Source organism: Eumetopias jubatus, unplaced genomic scaffold, assembly GCF_037043125.1.
Source record: "Eumetopias jubatus isolate StellerSeaLion01/CBP00866 unplaced genomic scaffold, mEumJub1_p1.0 scaffold_1, whole genome shotgun sequence".
Lineage (NCBI taxonomy): Eukaryota > Metazoa > Chordata > Mammalia > Carnivora > Otariidae > Eumetopias > Eumetopias jubatus.
In genome coordinates this window covers 53904077-53918881 of record NW_028274807.1, presented here as the reverse complement: position 1 = coordinate 53918881, position 14805 = coordinate 53904077, and the positions used below count along the sequence as shown (strand labels likewise).

The window sequence follows — 14805 nt, the reverse complement described above, 5'->3', positions numbered from 1 at the left end:
CTCTTAAAAAATAATCAAGACAAACTTGACAATGATCAGTCCACTTCTGCCAAACTAATGTAAATGACTCAAATTAATACAAGGCTTTAGGCATTATGATATATTCATTAAACTCTAGACAAAAATATACTCGAATTCTCATTTTCCAGCTTCATCAGAAACTTTTTCTGTGAAAACACGATTTGGGAGAATGAAGATGGGCTCCAGAGTTGGAAGACTGGAGTTTGAGTCTTAGTTTTGCTACATGCTTACTTTGTGGTCTAGAATGAGAATGAGACATTTCACCCCTCACTTCTCCGTTGTCTTTGTAAAATAAAAAGGATGGTAAGAATAGTTGTCTCAGAGGATTCTGTGAAGTCTAGAGGAGACAATATACTGATGGCAGTACTGACCAAATGATCCCCAGGATGTTCAGATGTTTGCCTTTTCTTTTTTCTTGGGGAAATGAGAAAAACAGCAACATTTTTTACCTATCCAGTTGAAATTAGAAATGAGAAGATGACTCATTAAATAACTACAGAAGGTTGTGGTTAATGAAAAAGACATTACAGTCCTCAGATGCTGACAGATAAGCTGAGGATCGCAAAAGTGCTTAAAACTAAGTGGTGGTGGTTGCTTTTTTGTTTTTTTTTAAAGACTCACTGGATGGCAGACTTGATCTGAACTTACTTGCCTGCAAATTCTGACCAGAACTAATGTGAAATTGCTTAACGTCTTAATTCATCACACATAATGGGACTATTCATATGCTTTTGCTATCAGAATCTTCATGCATTTGCATTATGCTCTGGGGGAATTAACTGCATAGTGTAAGATGCATATACCATTATCATTTTCCTAAAATCTGAAAAATTCTGAATACCAAAACACATCTGGCAGCAATTTGGTTATGTTTTTAAACTCCCCAAATTTCACACATAGGACCTTAAAGAAAACTCTTGCCATCTTCCTAAATCCAGCTCCTAGGTACTTCAAAACTTCAATCTAAAGCAATTTTCTGAAAGGGGAAAATGCAGCTTATTGTAAAATTTATTTTCAATACCTGGATTTTCATTCATAAACATTTCCTGCAGGGCTCCCAAGTGCCAAGCCCCACGCAGGACCCTAAAGATACAAAGATCACCCTCTGGGGTCAGAGTTAGTTTGTGGGGGACATGGTTAAATACACCAAGAAGGTTGGAATGATCAGTAAATATGGGACCTGTTATTGTTGCCTCCCTCAGGAAAATGGTAAAGAAAATTGAAATAAGCCAGCATGCTCAGTATATTTGCTCTTTCTGTGGCAAAATCAAGATGAAAAGATGAGAGGTGGAGATGGGGCACTGTGGTTCTTGCATGAACCTGGTAGCTGATGTGCCTCGACCTACACAATCCCTTCTGCCGCCAAAGTAGCATCTGCCATCATCAGTCTGAAGGAACTGAAAGACCAGCAGCAGATGCTCCACCATGTGAAACTCTGCTAGCCTATAATAAATGGGTTAATTTATGTAACCAAAAAAAAAGAATACAAAGATCAATAAGTTCCCCTCTCTGCCTCTGAGGATTCATCATGAGGCTGACGATGAAGATTATTAGGCCAAGGGCAGCACAGAAGTTCTGAGCCACTGTTCATTTTACCTATTTTGTATTAGCAACCTAGAGGTAAAAGAGTATTGGGTTTTCTGAGCCCCCAAATCAAGCACATGAGTAGGAAATTAATACTTTAAAAAAAAAATCACTAGTTTATCAAATGGCAAATTAATCAGAAATGTTAACATCCATATAACTCATTTTTGAAACAGATAAGGTGTTCAATTAAATATCAGATCCTCTTTTACCTCATTTTTCCCCTTAGTACTTTCAATGCATTTCAAATCTTTCTGTGAGAATTATAATTGGTAAGTCTGAGAAGAGAGTGGAGAAGGGGGAAGGGAGGCAGATCATGCAAGTTTTTTAAAAAATGAACAATGGCAAGAACACCCAGCCCTTCAGATCATTCACAGGGAAGATCTGAAATAGTATGGATTCATGACAGAGCTATCCTTTTTGGGAAATCGTGTAAGTTAACTTTTAGACCTCAGCAAATAATTATGAAAATGGAGAACTTCCCTTTAGTAAACCTTACCAGACATAAGATCAAAGCAAAAATGTTATGTTAATTCTGAAACACTGATACATTTAATCTTCGCTGCATGTTTTACTCTCATCGGAGAATTTGCTGTTTTTGCATCAATTCTGAAATAATTTTTATTTTCCTTTCTCAACTATCCTAGCCCTTCATGAATAACTATCCCACACGGAGACAGAGACTATGCCAGTTCTGGAAATAAGACCTGAAAGGCATCCTCAAGGTAAATTTAATCAGCCACCATCACTCTGGTGACCTTAAATAAGTCATTTCAGGAGCCATGTCCCATACGGGCACTGGTTTTTATGGTGGGATGCCAACAGTTTGTACTTGCATAGGTTCATCTTAGCAAACCTAATAATACTTAGCAAACTCCATTCTCTGCTTCAATGTATTTCAAAATGATTCTCCTCATCACGCCTGATAGGATTCCACAGCTAGGAATGAAATGAAACAAATGCAGACATTCACTCTGGGGACATATTCCAAGAAATAGCATAATATTTCTTGTGGAGGTAATTACACCAGGCACTAGTCATGCTTTACTTCCTTGTTTAGGGCTCTTAAAAGTTTCTTTCCCCCATACAAATAGAGTATGTTAATCCTAAATTATAAGAAAAACAATTACATTGCTGGAAGTAAAACTATAAAAATAAAACAAATAGCTCCGAGTCAAAAACTACAAATCATAAATCTCATGAACCAAAAACCAAAACAAACACAATCAGAGTCTCAGAGCCAGGTATCATTCTAGGTTACCTAATTTAACATCCTTCCCCATGCAGAAATTCATTTCACTACAAAATTTCCAAGACTTAATTATCCAACTTTTTGTACTAAGACAGTGACCATATTAGAGGGCAGTTCTCTCTGAAATCTTTAAAATTTTAAGGAAAACTATCATTCTGTCAGTACTAGTTGTTCTCTGAAGTCACATAAAGTAATCCACTCTCATGTGACAGACTTCCAAATCCTGGAAGACAGATGCTTTGTTCCCATAAGTCTCTTCTCCTGGCATAATGTCCCAGTTCCCTTAACTGCCCATCACACATAAAGGCCTCCTGACCTTTCAAAAGTTGGGACCCTCCCCTCTTATCTATATGCAGTACTGGGGTCCTGAAGCGAGAACTGCGCTTTACTGAAATAAGCTGGATTCAGGACCAAGTACCACAGTGCTTGCCCAAGGCCCCACTTTGACTTGAATCCACATGAGGAAACAAAGGCTGAGAAATGGGGCAACAGTACACTGTGACACAAAAGTGTAGACACAAAACTTTACATAAAAAGCTTCACAAGGGCTGGGGAACATGGATCTTTCTTAGAGTAAGTTCCTAGTCTTCCGTAAGCGTCTAGATGAGAAATGACAACTTGTCAGCTTATATAGGCTGTTTATCTTCTAATGGGGCCCAAAGATCAATCTCTTCCCGCCCATTTAAAAAAATAAGTCATGGCTCCTGGGTGGCAAGGTAGGTTAAGTGTTTGACTCTTGGTTTTGGCTCAGGTTGTGAGCTCAGGGTTCTGAGATGGAGCCCTGAGTCGGGCTCTGTGCTCAGCGGGGAATTTGCTTCTCTCTCTCCCTGTGAATGTACATGCACGCCCTCTCTGTAATAAATCTTGGGACGCCCGGGTGGCTCAGTTGGTTAAGCGGCTGCCTTCAGCTCAGGTCATGATTCCGGGGTCCTGGGATCAAGTCCTGCACTGGGCTCTCTGCTCAGGGGGGAGTCTGCTTCTCCCTCTGCCTGCCGCTCCCCATCTGTGCACACACTCTCTCTGACAAGTAAATAAAATCTTTAAAATAAAATTAGTAAGTCTTCAAAAAAAAAAAAGTCATACTTCTGGCTTGGTCAATGAAAAGCCTCGATATATTTACCCATATAATATGCTGGGAAGCTTGGTCTCTCCTCTTCTATAGTTTTTGTACATAGATGTGAGATTTTCCATTTTTCCTTATAAAGTTTATCCTTTCGAACTCTGAATTACATTACTTTCCATCTGTGTTATGGATACATTTGATAAAGCTGCTTTTTATGTCTTCATCCAAATCTCTGGTCATGTTGAATAGGAAATGGCCAAGGACAGACAGAGCCTTCTGGCTGACTTCGAGAGCCCTATCATCACGTTTATTTGAACATTAATGAACTTCAGCAATCAAAGAATGTTTTATAATCCAGTCTAAATTACCCCCATTTTGTTCACAAGGATATCGTAAGATTATGTGTCAAAAGTCTTGCTGAAATCGATACAGTATGCCAACAGCATGCTCAGCCTATTTTATAACCATACTAAATGGAAAATGAAAATGGCTTGTATACCAGTCAGGGTCTAATTAGGCAAACAGAAACAACTTAAAGCCTATGTAGCAGAGGGACTTTAATGCAGGGAATAGGTTGGCTACACAGGTCACAAAGAACAGGAGGCTGGTGAGGCAATCCAGGGGCTGGCAACAGCAGGAACAAATGGGGGAAGAAGGAACCACGGTGGGCCTAACTGGAGGGAGCTGAGCACAAGGAAGAGATGTTACCTTTGCTCCACCCCCAGCCCTCCTCACCCCTTCCCTGCACATCCTGGCCTCGCCCTCCCCTGCAGCCCTTATTTTCCCACCAGAGTCTCCCACTGGCTGAACCCAGCTGGAAATCAAGGGGACACGAGCACCCAGGAAAGGCAATCTGCAGCCACCAGGGATATGAACCACCGGAACAGACTCTGGAATAGCACATCTGAAAAGGACCTTTTTGGGGGAGACCTTAACTCCCGGTTTTATATTCTCCTCTAGGAGTTCAAACACCTTATTATCAGAAATAATTTTCAGAAGTCTCTAGGAATTAAGGGTCTGTATTTCTACATAAAACAACCTGGCAACAGCCATGGATGTAGTAACTCTTAGAAGATGCCATCACTCTGAGATATGAGCAAATTCTCTATCTTGAGAAGCTCTTTCAGAAGGCAGGGATCTTGGAGCCAGACTGTCTGGGACTGCAGACTGACTCTGGCCTCTGATTTGCTCATTTTCTATAAACCTTTCTGTGCCTTAGTTTCCCTATCTATAAAACATCTTAGGAACACTGTGAGGTTCAATGAGCTGCCCATGCGCAGCACTTGAAATAGTGCCTGGTACAGAGCAAGAAGAAACGTATTCTGACAACCATCCCTCTGCGGCCTTGCAGAATGGATATTAGCTACTGGCAGTAACAGTACTAGTCCTATGGGTATCATTAGTAGCTGCCATGGCCCTGGTACACTAAGTACTTTGTTCTAATTTTTTTCATTCCAGGGTTGAGTCATTCTATAATTGGGGGGAAAAACATATACAACAAAATCAGATGCGAGATCTTAAATCAGTTATCTTTCACGAAGCTACTCTTATTAAACATACAGTTAAGCTCAGTTCTACTACTGGGTACACACATCTACTTTCATTGACTTTTGAGTGCATTTATCAATTAACTTCAGTGAGACTTATGAAAGTGCATACAAACTACATTCTGTTCACATGTATGGACATGCATACAGATTAGCACACAGTGGACACAGAGGAACATAAATCAGTGTGAACTCAAGTGAATAAAACTGCATTGTGGGAAGCACAGAATTAATGTCTGTTATTAATTAGTCAAGTTGCCCTTAATGGAGGGTTGGTTGTTAATCAAGCCTTGAAACAGAATATGCCTTAGCAAATGACAATTTATTCTTCTATTATTATTTTAAATTGAACAATAACCTTCTTTAAAAGTGAGGATGTAAAATGTCTGCAGGACACCTTCTAGATGGAATTCCCACGGCTGTATTCAAAGAAGTCAGAATGTTAATGTTTTAAATCAAATGCCTGGCATAAATACTCGATATCTATTGTCTATTCCCTCAGGCACTATATATATTTTTTGCAACTATAACTCAGGGGGCACAAAATTGATCCTGTTCACCTTTGTATTCTCCTCCAAGGATCTCTCCTAGTACCTTTCAAAAAGAAGGCATTCCACAGATAACTGTGTCGAATTGAATGGTTCATTAGCTCAGAAGTAACTGAGGAATCTAAAATCCATTCTGATTCATACCAAAAAGAGTTACCTTACAAGTCTGTAAAAAAAAAAAAACAATGCTAATTAGGACCCGCATTCACACTGTCCTTACTTACGCTTCCCAAGAGCAACGGTGAAAAATAATCACCAAAATTTTAGTTTTACTTCGGATAACTGAAACCTTATTGAAGTTTCTCACTGTTCTGTATAGTTAGAATGGCCCGACACTGATGTGCTGGAAGAAAAGGCCAACTCATCCCCAAAAGAAAAATGAAAACCAGTATGCTGGAACTGAGATTCTACAGGACGCAGATACTGGGCAGATGTATAAAAAATTATCCTTTTCAAAATGATCACAAAGAAAACTTTCAGGAGGAATATCGAAGGGGTGAGATAAAATGTGCAATGGAGGGATTATTTTTTATGTGCCTGGGTTCAAGGAGATTGCCATTTTCGGTACAGCGAAGATCATGACACAGGCTCAGGGTTTGTTATTGGGGACTACAGAGACATAATAAATCTGTGCTGAGCAAGCTTTTATCTCTTTGAATCAAAGACATTCTAAAACGTATTCCTTTCTACAAATGTTAAGGTATCGATTCATTTCTTTAATGTGTTCTGCTATAAAAGACTTAGTGAAATGACCAGTGAAAAAATAATTCATCATGTGTACTACCTAAGAATAATACCACAGAAGTAGATGCCCTTTAACTGGTACAAAGAAATGGGTAAGTTGTTCCCAAAATGTACCCTACTATTTCACTCTTAATTATCTTTTGTCTTTCATTGTCTATTATAAAGGATCCAGCTAGATTAAAAACGAGGCAGTGTGAAAACAGACCCACTGACACTCATCAAGAAGTTTCAATTTCAAAATCTCTGCCTTTTAGTACAAAATAAATGTTTTGCAGCCAAGGTATGTTTACAGTCATTTTGTACTGGCTTATTATCTGCCAAAACAGTGTAGACATAACCCTAGGATGGCACTTAGCAGTGCTTTCCAAGATGTGCACTTCCCCCATAATTAAATAAAATCAGAATTTTTTTTCCATAAACATACACTGGCTGATGGTTGCAGAGAATAAAGAATAGCACTGATGCTAAGAAAATTCAATTTTCTTTATTATAAAAGATAACTGGTCACAGAACAGTGGTCTAAGCATCTCTCAACACTGAAATCTGAGCATTTTAAGTAGTTTTCTACTTGGTTTACAGAAACATGGCCAGGTGAAAAGGTGGCTTCAATGTGTCTCTTTACTGTTTCTTCAGAAATTTTACCATTTCTGAAGACTCCAGATGGGGTGGGGTGACCTTTGTTCCATAGACCATTTATTCAAGTCTCCCCTAGACGTGTTAAAGGAAGTCATTAGAAGAATTCCTGTGTTGTGGTTCTTCCAAAAATAAGTCATTGCATTTGGGAATGAGATGAAAAGTTTTAGGACAGAAGTTTCATAAAAATGACTCACAACTCTGCATAAAAAGCTACAGAAAGAAATACACCACTTTCAAAGAAAAGAGTCCCTCAAATATATTGTTAAGTATTTAGGATTCAGTCACATGACAGCGGTGTAGGAAGGGCCAGGTGAGAGCTGTTCACTGAGATTCTGGGCTTCAAGGGGTTCCAACAGGATGGAGGGCATACTACGCATCAACGGTATGTGAGGACACACAGAAAACTGTAAAGAAGTTACCTCAATCAAACACCACCTCTAATTGGTAGTGGTGAGGAATGCTACTGTGGTTGGAGGGATGGAATTTCCTAAATTTTTCAATGCGGTACATTTTAATCTCTACAATTCAGCTTTCCTTAAAATTAGCCAACATTTTTCTTAAGATTTAATTTTTACAGACACTAGAATATACTCACCTTTACCTATCTCTTTGGTTTTAATTAGAACTGGTTTTTGCAAGTTAGAATGTAAGAAAAACTAGGGAGTCAAGGCCTGAAGATGTCATCATCCTTTTTTAATAAGTAGGGTTCAAAACAACTTTTCCAATTCCCTTGGAACCATCAGATCTACAACCTTGAATTTTTATACTTGATGAGTAGATCTGGAGACATCCAGCACCCTTTCCCTCAACTTTACCCTAACACATTACCAGTTTCATAAACTGAGATAGAGCAAAGTAGAACACAGACCACAGACCAAATGCAGCAAGCCTGTGTGGCTGTTTTCTACCTTTCTTTCTTCTGTGCTCAGAGACCATGAGCCTCTGCTTTCCAAACCCGACCATTTACCTTGACAACCGCCACCGCCCTCTCTTGTTGACTCTTTCGGTAGTGGATTTCCTCAGCTGTCCCTACCCCTCAGCATCTTTCATCTCTTTCCTGCTAGTAGGGCTTTCCTCCTCACTCACAAACATCCAGGCTTCCTGAAGGAGGGCTCCGAGCATTCAGGCTCGGAGCTGGGGTCACCTCCGGCTCCCCTTTCGCTTTGCCTCTCACATCAAACAACCCAGTCATCGAATCCAACGAAATCCCCTGCAGCCTCCATGCTGTCTGTTTCTACCTCCTGTTCCCACTGCCAACCGGGCCCTCCCCAACCCTGGCTCTCGTCTTCTCACACGCAGGTGTCGCCAGAAGTTTTCCACTCCATTCTACACGGGAGTCTGCTGCCACGGGAGTCTGCTTTCCCACTGCACGCCCCTGCCCTCAATCTTCGCTTGCTCGTCACTATCTTCAAGCACAGGTTTTCCTGCTTCACACTAACCACTCTCCCGATTCCGACCGGTCGTCCCACTCCACCTTCCATAAGTCTCCCAGCACAGCCCTCGACTCCTGCCCGTCTGAGTTGTCGTCATCCACTTGCCTCACGTCTGCCTGCCTTTTTACCCCTTAATCCCTCTGCTGTATCTCTCCCATCTCTCCATTTAATTATGCAGCTCCCATTCTGCACTGTGTACAGGCGCTTAGGTACAAAAGAGGGAGGCGCACAGGGGACGCGGGGGCTGGCAGTGACTGCTGGCCTCAGACTCGGGGCTCAGTAGGGAAAGGAGAGGACAGTGAGGGTGGGTACCCACTACCGGCCCTGATCAATTGTTCTCATGGAGGAAGGCTGGACCAGTGTCTCCAGGTTCTCTTAGATTTTCATGAGAAGTCAGACAGACATATTTATTTGCGTCTCTATTTTTAAAATATTAAGGACTAATTCAAATGTAAACTATAACACAGGTCAACAAATTGTGGGCTGAAAAAAAAGTATCTCTGCAAGTTAAATGTGGCCCAAAGGCTGCTAGTTTCAACCCCTGTTCCTCAACAACTCCTTCATCAAGAACCAGCTCCACACTCTGTCTCTGTGCTGGGTCTCCACAACACTCCTGCTAATATTAATTCCTCCCTTTCTTGGCTTCACACATTCACTTTGTGTATCATTCATCACTCAAGTAGAGCTTTGTCATTTCATTTGCAATGTGAAACCATTTGCACACTTATTTCTCATCCCTCAACTTTTTATATCTTATCTCTCTGCAACTGGAGAATAAGTTCTTGGAGGACAGGAGTCGTACACCATAATTTCCTCACAGTATCTTCCAAAGTATATTCCCCACTAACAGGCACTTATTTAAGGGTGTAAGATGTATCTTGGCAGTTTCAAAAGTACAGACACTTTTTAAAAAGGAAATATCAGTTCCATTTCTTTGACAGCAGTCTTGAAAAATCTGTCATCTTATTCAGCCATACACATATGTGTAGGAGTGAGCTGTCTTCCACAGAGCCTTCTATAATACGCAAAGTCCTATAACAAGCAACTTGCAGAGTCTTTTACACTCATCTCCATCAAGGCTGCAGAACAGCCCGGTGTGGAAGAGCATGGGCTGCGGAGACAGACTGCCTGGGTTTCCCACTGAGGCTCTAATCTCCTGTCCACATGACTTTAGGCAAGTCACAAAACCTCTCTGCCCTTTTGTTCCCTAATCTGTCAAAGAGGAGTGATCATAGTACCTATCTCAGGGAATGCCTGTGAAAATTCAATGAGTACGTATAAAGTACTTAGAAAAGTGCCTACCACATAGCAGATAGTAAAATAAAGTCATCATTATCTTCGGTTAGATAATACAACTGAATTTCTGCTATTAAAATCTATAACCTATTTTAAAGAACACATAAAATGATTTCAGAAAAAGAGAAGTAAAACAAAGAGTGATTACTATTTTTAAGCATGTGTTCCAGTCTCTAGTGGTACTCTATAACACCAACCCTGCACCTGGAGGTAAAGTGTCCTAAACCACCGATCTTAAAAGAAGGTTCGCAGCTTATCCCATCGGAATAAACATTATTTGTACATCCGTATGCAGGTAACTTCAGCAGCCTCACTGTTATTGGCATGGAATAAGTCCTCAATTAATTATTGTTTGGTGGGATAAATGAATCAACTGTGCATCTTATTATACTAGACAATTTTGATACCAGAGACCTTCAAGTATAGAATTTTCTTCACTGAAATGCACAGGGTGAAGATGTCCCTGTGTGTCCTCCAACTCTACAGCAACTATAATATACAATGATCTCCAGGGGGATGCTTTGCTATTCTTTATATGACCTGACCTAATTAATTTCAAAATGAAAGGAAACACATTAGAGTACCTGCATCAATTAAGCAACCGATTAACGTAACAGTATGAATCTCATGGAGGTTCAAACATAAAGGGCTGTATTTTCTTCTCAATTCCCTGACCTCAGCAGCACTATGTCAACTCCCTTCCTAGCTGGAGTAGATTCCTGAAAAATACCTGGAACAGATCCCAGAATTTTCAGGTCACTTTCAGCTACTAAAAATCCACCCAGTTGAAAATGCCAATCAAATGCCTGAAAACAGGGCCTTCCCTGGGGCATCTCCTGGCTACAGGGTCTCAGGAAATAGAAGGGGTCCTTACAATGCCAACTCCGAGAGTGCAGGCCAATTCAAGTCTCTTTGTGTCTGCTGCCAACTTCCTCCAATTTTCTTTTTGCCTGTTCAAGTGGGTGTAGGGCACAGCAGTAACTACATGCCTAAAATGTTTGTCGCTTTTCACCACGAAGACATTTCTTGCAAGCAACAGCCCCTGTCGTTTTGGGAGGTCTCCTTATTCAGCCCTCCTCCCGTGTCAGCCCACAGGAAGGGACGTGGGGTAGGGGGAAAGGTGAGTTCCAGGGCTAGTTGCTGGCCCTTCCCTTCACAAGGCTATTTTTAATAGCTTCTGCTGTAGAGGACAGGAGAAGCAATGGTAGAGGCAAAGCTAACTGCCCGCGGTTATGTCTGTCTTCCTGCTAACTCTACATAAGACTGAAAGACCTTGTCAGGGGATGCCAAGGGCAGGGATGGTATACAAAACATTTAAGAGGCAAGGGTGCCAAATGATCAGAAGGGATGTGGTCCAGGGGCTGGAACAGGGTCTTGCAGGCCCCTTGCTGTGTCCTCCAGTTGCTGAAAGGATCAGGGGAGCCCGGGGACGCTGGGAAAGTTGCAGCAAGGGTACTCAGGGGGTTTGGGTCACAGTTTTTTTTAACTAACAATGGGAAGTATTTGGTATGTTAGTACCAGGACAGCTGTATTGGTGGAAACTGGCTGAACATCACTCCTGCTTGTGGGCGCTCATCAGCATCCTGAGCAGAGCTGTCTCTGTTGCGTATTTCCTGATGTGAGAGCCTGTTCCAGGCCTGCTCTCTGCCAATGTCTCCCCCCATGACGGTCCCATGGCTTCTTGCCTGATCACACTGAACTGCTCTCTCTTTGTCCACTTGACCCGTGGAGACTCATGCATCTCTACAATGCCAAGAAGGAGTACAGCAGCCTCTTCCAAGCCTCTCCCTGCAGCCAACTTCCTCCAGTTCTTTTCTCATCTGGTCAGACAGACGCAGGGAATGGCAATACGTCTCTGTTTAAAACATTTCTTGCTTCTCACCAAAGACTAAGAAGATACCTCTTGCAGACACCCCCAGGCCCCCGATCTTTAACAAAAGTTGTCTTAGAGCTGCCTTCACTTTGCCTGACACGGGGCAGGGATGAAGAGTGGAAAGCACTTCCTTCCTTTCCTCCTCAGGACAAGGAGAAAAGCCAAAATATTCTGGATGACTGGATAGTCTTTGATAGTCCCCCTCCCACTGATGGCTTGGGGGTTAGGATGGGCATGAAAGGAGAAACCCCTGGAGTGGCACATGGGACAGTAGCTGGATCAGACCATCTCTTCATAAATCCCAAGAGAAGGATCTGGCCCAAACTGAAGGCGGCTTCCTGGTGGATTTCCCTTTGATATGTGTGAATTTAAAGCTGTTCTTTCATATTTCAGACAATAGCACCAATTCTGGGCAACAGGAAAAATCCTCCTCCATATCCTGCTATACTTGTTTCAAGAGGCACCCGAAATAATTAAATATTATATCCAGTTCAAGAAAAATGAATATCAAATACACATGGAATAAAAAAAAAATTGAGGAAGCATATTTCTACTGGTGATTATTTGGAGACGCTGATTAATCCATTGTGCACATATTTATGTTTAATTAAAAACTGGGAAGGATTTAGAATGTTATTCTAAAACACAGTCTATTAGCATTATGGCATCATATTCATGTGGTGCAAATAATGTGAGATTTTCTTGGTAAATTATTTTTTGCGACCTTGTTTTATCAAAAGCATATATTTTTACTCAGATGTTATAAGAAACCAAGTCTGAGTATAAGCTGATTTGCTATAATTGGAATAGGCTTATTGCAGTCATTTTACCCCTTTAAAATTATGATACCAGCATTCAAACATCTGTTAAACCATAGCATCTGTTTCATATTTGGGATGCATCCCTACAAATTAGAAGAATGTTCTTTTTAATGAGCTCTGATTTAATAGGGAATCCTTTTTTTTTTTTTTAACTGTTATGCCAAAGAAAGAAAATGAGAAGACAAAATCATCTCTCTAGCGCCCTCCACAGCAAAGTACCTCAAAGGTCCATACATTTCTAGTAAAGAACTGTTCAACAAAGATATAATAATTTGAGAGTTAACTTGTTTTACAATTTAGTGTTGTTATGTATATATTATGAATATGTATGTAAGCATGCACGCATCTGTGCGTGCACACACACACAAAAACAGGGAAATGCAGAGAGGGCCATACATTCGTATTATTCAAGAAAAATAGTCACTTCTTCCGAATACGTTGTCTTGACAATCTATAGAGTCTTAAAAATACTAAATTCATGACCTCGTAGTCTCTCTGTTTACTAAGATTTGTTTGCTCCAACTCCAAAGGCGCACTTGTTGCCAGATCTTTACCATTTCGGTTCTATCTGAAGTAGTACTTGGCCACTGACTCACTCAGTTCTTATGATTCCCTGGGTTCTTTGGAAGTTTTCGAGTCATTTGTAGCCCTCTATTTGGGGCTGATTTTGTCTTACAAGAAGGATGTCAGTTTAATGTCAGACAACAAAGGGTTCATTTGTTCCACTGTTTAGATACTTTACTGTTTCAGGCCTTTGTATTTTTCTATTTCTAACGTGGACCTGGCTAGACTCGAAAAGCTTCATTTAAACGTATTTAAAACTCCTAGATTTTTATGATATACGCTACCATAAAATTTAGAAAATGATAGGTTGTCCCATTAAATTTAATAAACTACAAAGGCTTTATAAAAAGAACCATATCACTCACAAACAAAACAAAACACACCTCAGAAGGAACTCACTGGAAGGAAGCCAGAAAAATGAGAGAAAAGAAAAAGTTTAATATAAAAGATACTTGGTCACCCATCTTGGGCCTCCTAATTTGTCTCGCCAACAGAGAAAACTGCTATTATCTTGTGTCCAAGCGCTACAGACATTTCTTTCACAGAAGAAAGGCAGAACGGTGGCAGGGAGGCAGAGAAAACCACGGTCCCTGCCTACCCCAGCAACAGGTGCACTGGCACCTTTCTCGCCAACCCATCCCCACCAAGCGAGGGCTCTCTGCTCCTCTCAGATTCACGAAAAAACATCTCCTCCTGTGCCAAAGGAACAGCAATGTTTTATGCCCACGTCATAGCAAGTGTACAACTAATAGGTGTTACAAAACCAGATTTTAAAACATGTCATTGGAGTTCGTCACACACAAAAAAACAAAGCCCAAAACCAAAACACCCCCAAATTAAAACATCAACCACCTGGTTTAAAAGCAGTGTCTTCTAGGAATTTATGGATGTTTTAGGAGAATCTGAGGAGAAACATGACTCCGGCCATTCTTCTGGGTGAACTTATCTCACCAATGTGGAACAAAAACTGACCTTATTTTACAATACTACCTGTGAAAAAGGATTCTGCAAGTTCCCTGAGCCCCCTTTTCCCGTGCTTACTGACTTTTCGTAGCAAAACTCCTTCTTTTCCTAAATTAAAGGCTAACTGTCTCATGGTTGAAAATTAGATGCAACACCACACCTTCTGGTCACGGGTGAGATGGCACAGTTTAAAGAACGCTGTGATGATGACCTTTTTTGTGGTTTCCACCTGTGCAGATCTTATCTCTAAATATTGTTAGAAACTTGCCTCTGCCAGTTGAAAGAGTGCCGACTTCCCACAGCGCTTCACAGGCTCGGCACCACCCAACTGCGAAGTGTTCGAAGAAATCTATATTGAAAACAATTCACATAAAGAAGGTTAATTGTGTTATCAGAATCTTTGCTTCCTGTTCATACACACCCAGGAACTTTCTTTCATTTATGAGAACATCATTGTTCC

General features: G+C 40.9%; 1 protein-coding gene across 7 annotated transcripts in view; it reads right to left on the bottom strand.

Moving 5' to 3' along the window:
- Positions 1-14805, bottom strand: part of BBX (BBX high mobility group box domain containing) — a 270487-nt gene that overhangs the window by 35359 nt on the left and 220323 nt on the right. For all 7 annotated transcript variants that reach the window (XM_028110530.2, XM_028110537.2, XM_028110538.2 and 4 more), the window contains one exon: positions 14614-14694. In XM_028110530.2, coding sequence (XP_027966331.1) covers positions 14614-14694 — 81 coding nt within the window. The remainder of the gene's footprint in view (positions 1-14613; positions 14695-14805) is intronic.